General features: G+C 63.5%; 1 protein-coding gene across 1 annotated transcript; it reads left to right on the forward strand.

Annotated features, from left to right (window-relative positions):
- Positions 1–241: 241 nt before the first annotated feature.
- MNEG_6616 (hypothetical protein) lies at positions 242–2,386 on the forward strand (the record flags this gene model as incomplete). The annotated part of the gene is made up of 4 exons (XM_014044909.1): positions 242–323; positions 560–760; positions 997–1,192; positions 1,375–2,386. The coding sequence occupies 4 exons, from the start codon at positions 242–244 to the stop codon at positions 2,384–2,386; spliced, it is 1,491 nt and encodes a 496-aa protein (XP_013900363.1).

Genomic DNA, 2,386 nt, shown 5'->3' on the forward strand with positions numbered 1-2,386 from the left:
CAGGCATTGTCATCGTGGCAGAGGGTGCGCCTCGTTACACACGAGCACAGTTATTACAACTGCGTTGGACGTCAGTTTTGGGTTGGGCGGCGTCAGGCCGGCCATGGTCAAGTGGCGGTTGATGTTCGAAGCACGTAGACCCTGCTGCAAAGTCACGCCCCAACACTCTCACTCGCCCCCCTTCGACCGTACACTTCACAACCCTGCAGGTGATGATGTGCTGCTCAAAGAGGCGCATGGGATGGCTGTCCCAGAGCTGGGGGTGCCGCTCAAGGTCGAGCATATTGCGCCCATTGGGTCCAACACAAAGCTGTTCACGGCAGGTGCGGGCCGCTGAACCAGGATGCGAGGGGATCGTAAACCCCGCAAACGGGTAGAGACACTGGGATGGGATGTCCTGGGCCGTCGTTTGGGGGTTAGCTGCTGGTCAACACAAACGCACGACCGTATGCCTTGCAAAGCATACCGTCGTGCCAATTGGCAATGTTGATCAGATCCTCTGCGCGGCCCTCCTGATATACACCCGCGCCATCTGCCGCTCCCCGCCCCGCCGAGGCAGTGAGCGTCTGGCAGCTCCACGAGCGGGGCAAGCTGGACGTCACGCAGCCGTTCACGCGCTACGCCAACACCACGGCCCTGGGCCTGCCCCGCAACTGGTGCCCGCGCCTGGCCAACGCCAACGGCACCGCTGTGGGGGCGTGCCTGACCCCGCCCACGTTGGGGCAGCTGCTGCACATGTCTGGTGGCATCTTGGATGCAAGTGAGCAGCTCTTGGGGCGTTGCACACAGTTGAGCGCCGTCGCACGGCACAGTACTGCAGAAAGCGCCCTGGCTTATGAGAACACGACTGAGTGTTTTGGGGCCCAGGGCTTGTGCCTGTTGATGCATAAACACACTTGCTGTGTATTCTTCCACATCCTCACTCCAGGTCTGCCTGTTTGTGTCAGGGTCGCCTGCGGCTTGCCACCCACGCGCTCGCGCCAAACCCTCAACCAGGCAACTGCGAGTATCCAGCCGGCTCGTGGCAGCTCAAGTACTGTTTCGAGACCCAGAAGAAGTGCTCCCCAGCCTTTGCGCCCGACAACTTTGTCGCCAGTGTGGCCGGCGACGCCAGCGCAGCGGACGTGCTGAAAGCCGCCGGCGTGCTGCTGGCGCCATTTGATTTCCTACCGGGCAAACAATATCACTACAGGTGAGCCTGGGAGTCATGGATGGGCAGCACCTCGCTCGTGTCACAAGAACACGCACCTGGCGCTGACATCTGGGTCTGGGCGGCAGCACTGGGTTGGTGTTCACGTGCTGGGCGCACCACGAGAAATGGAAGCCGTCGCTGAGATACCCCTCTCGCTCCCACCCCGCGTTTGTCGCGCGCAGCAACGAGGCCTATATCCTGGCATCGCACGTCGTGGAGCACGTCAGCGGCCTGCCGCTGGGCGCCTACTTCGAGCGCAACATCTTCAAGCCCCTCGGCCTCGACAGCACCATCTATGACATCGCCAACGGCCAGGACGGCGTCTACATGGATACAGTGCCCTACCCATCATATGTCGCGTACCTCAACCCTGTCGAAATCGCCCAGCCGGCCACAGACAAGCAGTACATCGGAAACTCATCATATGCGGCCGGCACGCTGAGCGCAGCGGCGCTCGGCAGGAACAGCCGCGGCGCCGCCGCAACCGCCGCCGCGACAGCGGGCGAGCCCGGCCGGTGGGCCAAAACGGGGCGCGCGGCGGCCCCGAGCTTCCCGGGCAGCGACTTCGCCTGGGCCGGGGGTGCGGGGGCGATTCAATCAAGCGTTGGCGACGTGGCGCGTTGGCTGCGCGTGTTTACAACTGAGCCGCAGCGGCTGGGCCTCAAGCCAGATACTGTGCGCCGCATGCTCGACGTGTCCATTCAGATCCCTGCGCCCAAGCAGAAGACGGCGCTCGGGACCCTCTCGGCAATGGACCGGGTGCTGAAGCGGCTCCGGTTTGCGCAGGGCGTGGTGGTTGTCCGGGACCCCTCAAACCGCCGTTTGGGGGCGTCAGGGCTGTACTACAAGGGCAGCCTGGGCGCATTTGATGCCACATATTACCTGGCGCTCCACCCCACAGACCCCTCGAAGGACGTGCTTGCCTACGTCATCAGCATGACGAACGCCCTGGTCCAGCCCTATGCGCCCTTCATATCGCGCAGCGGGAAGGGTGCGAACAGCGCGTGTGTATTCAACGCTGCGGCAGCGGCGGCGGCCGCCCTTGGCCGAGCGGCACCGGGCGCCTCCGCTGCGGCGCCGCTGCCGGCTTACATGTGCGATGCGAAGGATTTGGGAGGCTCGGGGGCTCCGGCTGCATTGGTTCTTAGCTCGTATCTGAAGGCGTTTACTGGAAAAGGCATCTTGGGGGTGTAG

Source organism: Monoraphidium neglectum (assembly GCF_000611645.1).
Source record: "Monoraphidium neglectum strain SAG 48.87 unplaced genomic scaffold scaffold01090, whole genome shotgun sequence".
In the NCBI taxonomy this organism is placed as follows: Eukaryota; Viridiplantae; Chlorophyta; class Chlorophyceae; order Sphaeropleales; family Selenastraceae; genus Monoraphidium; species Monoraphidium neglectum.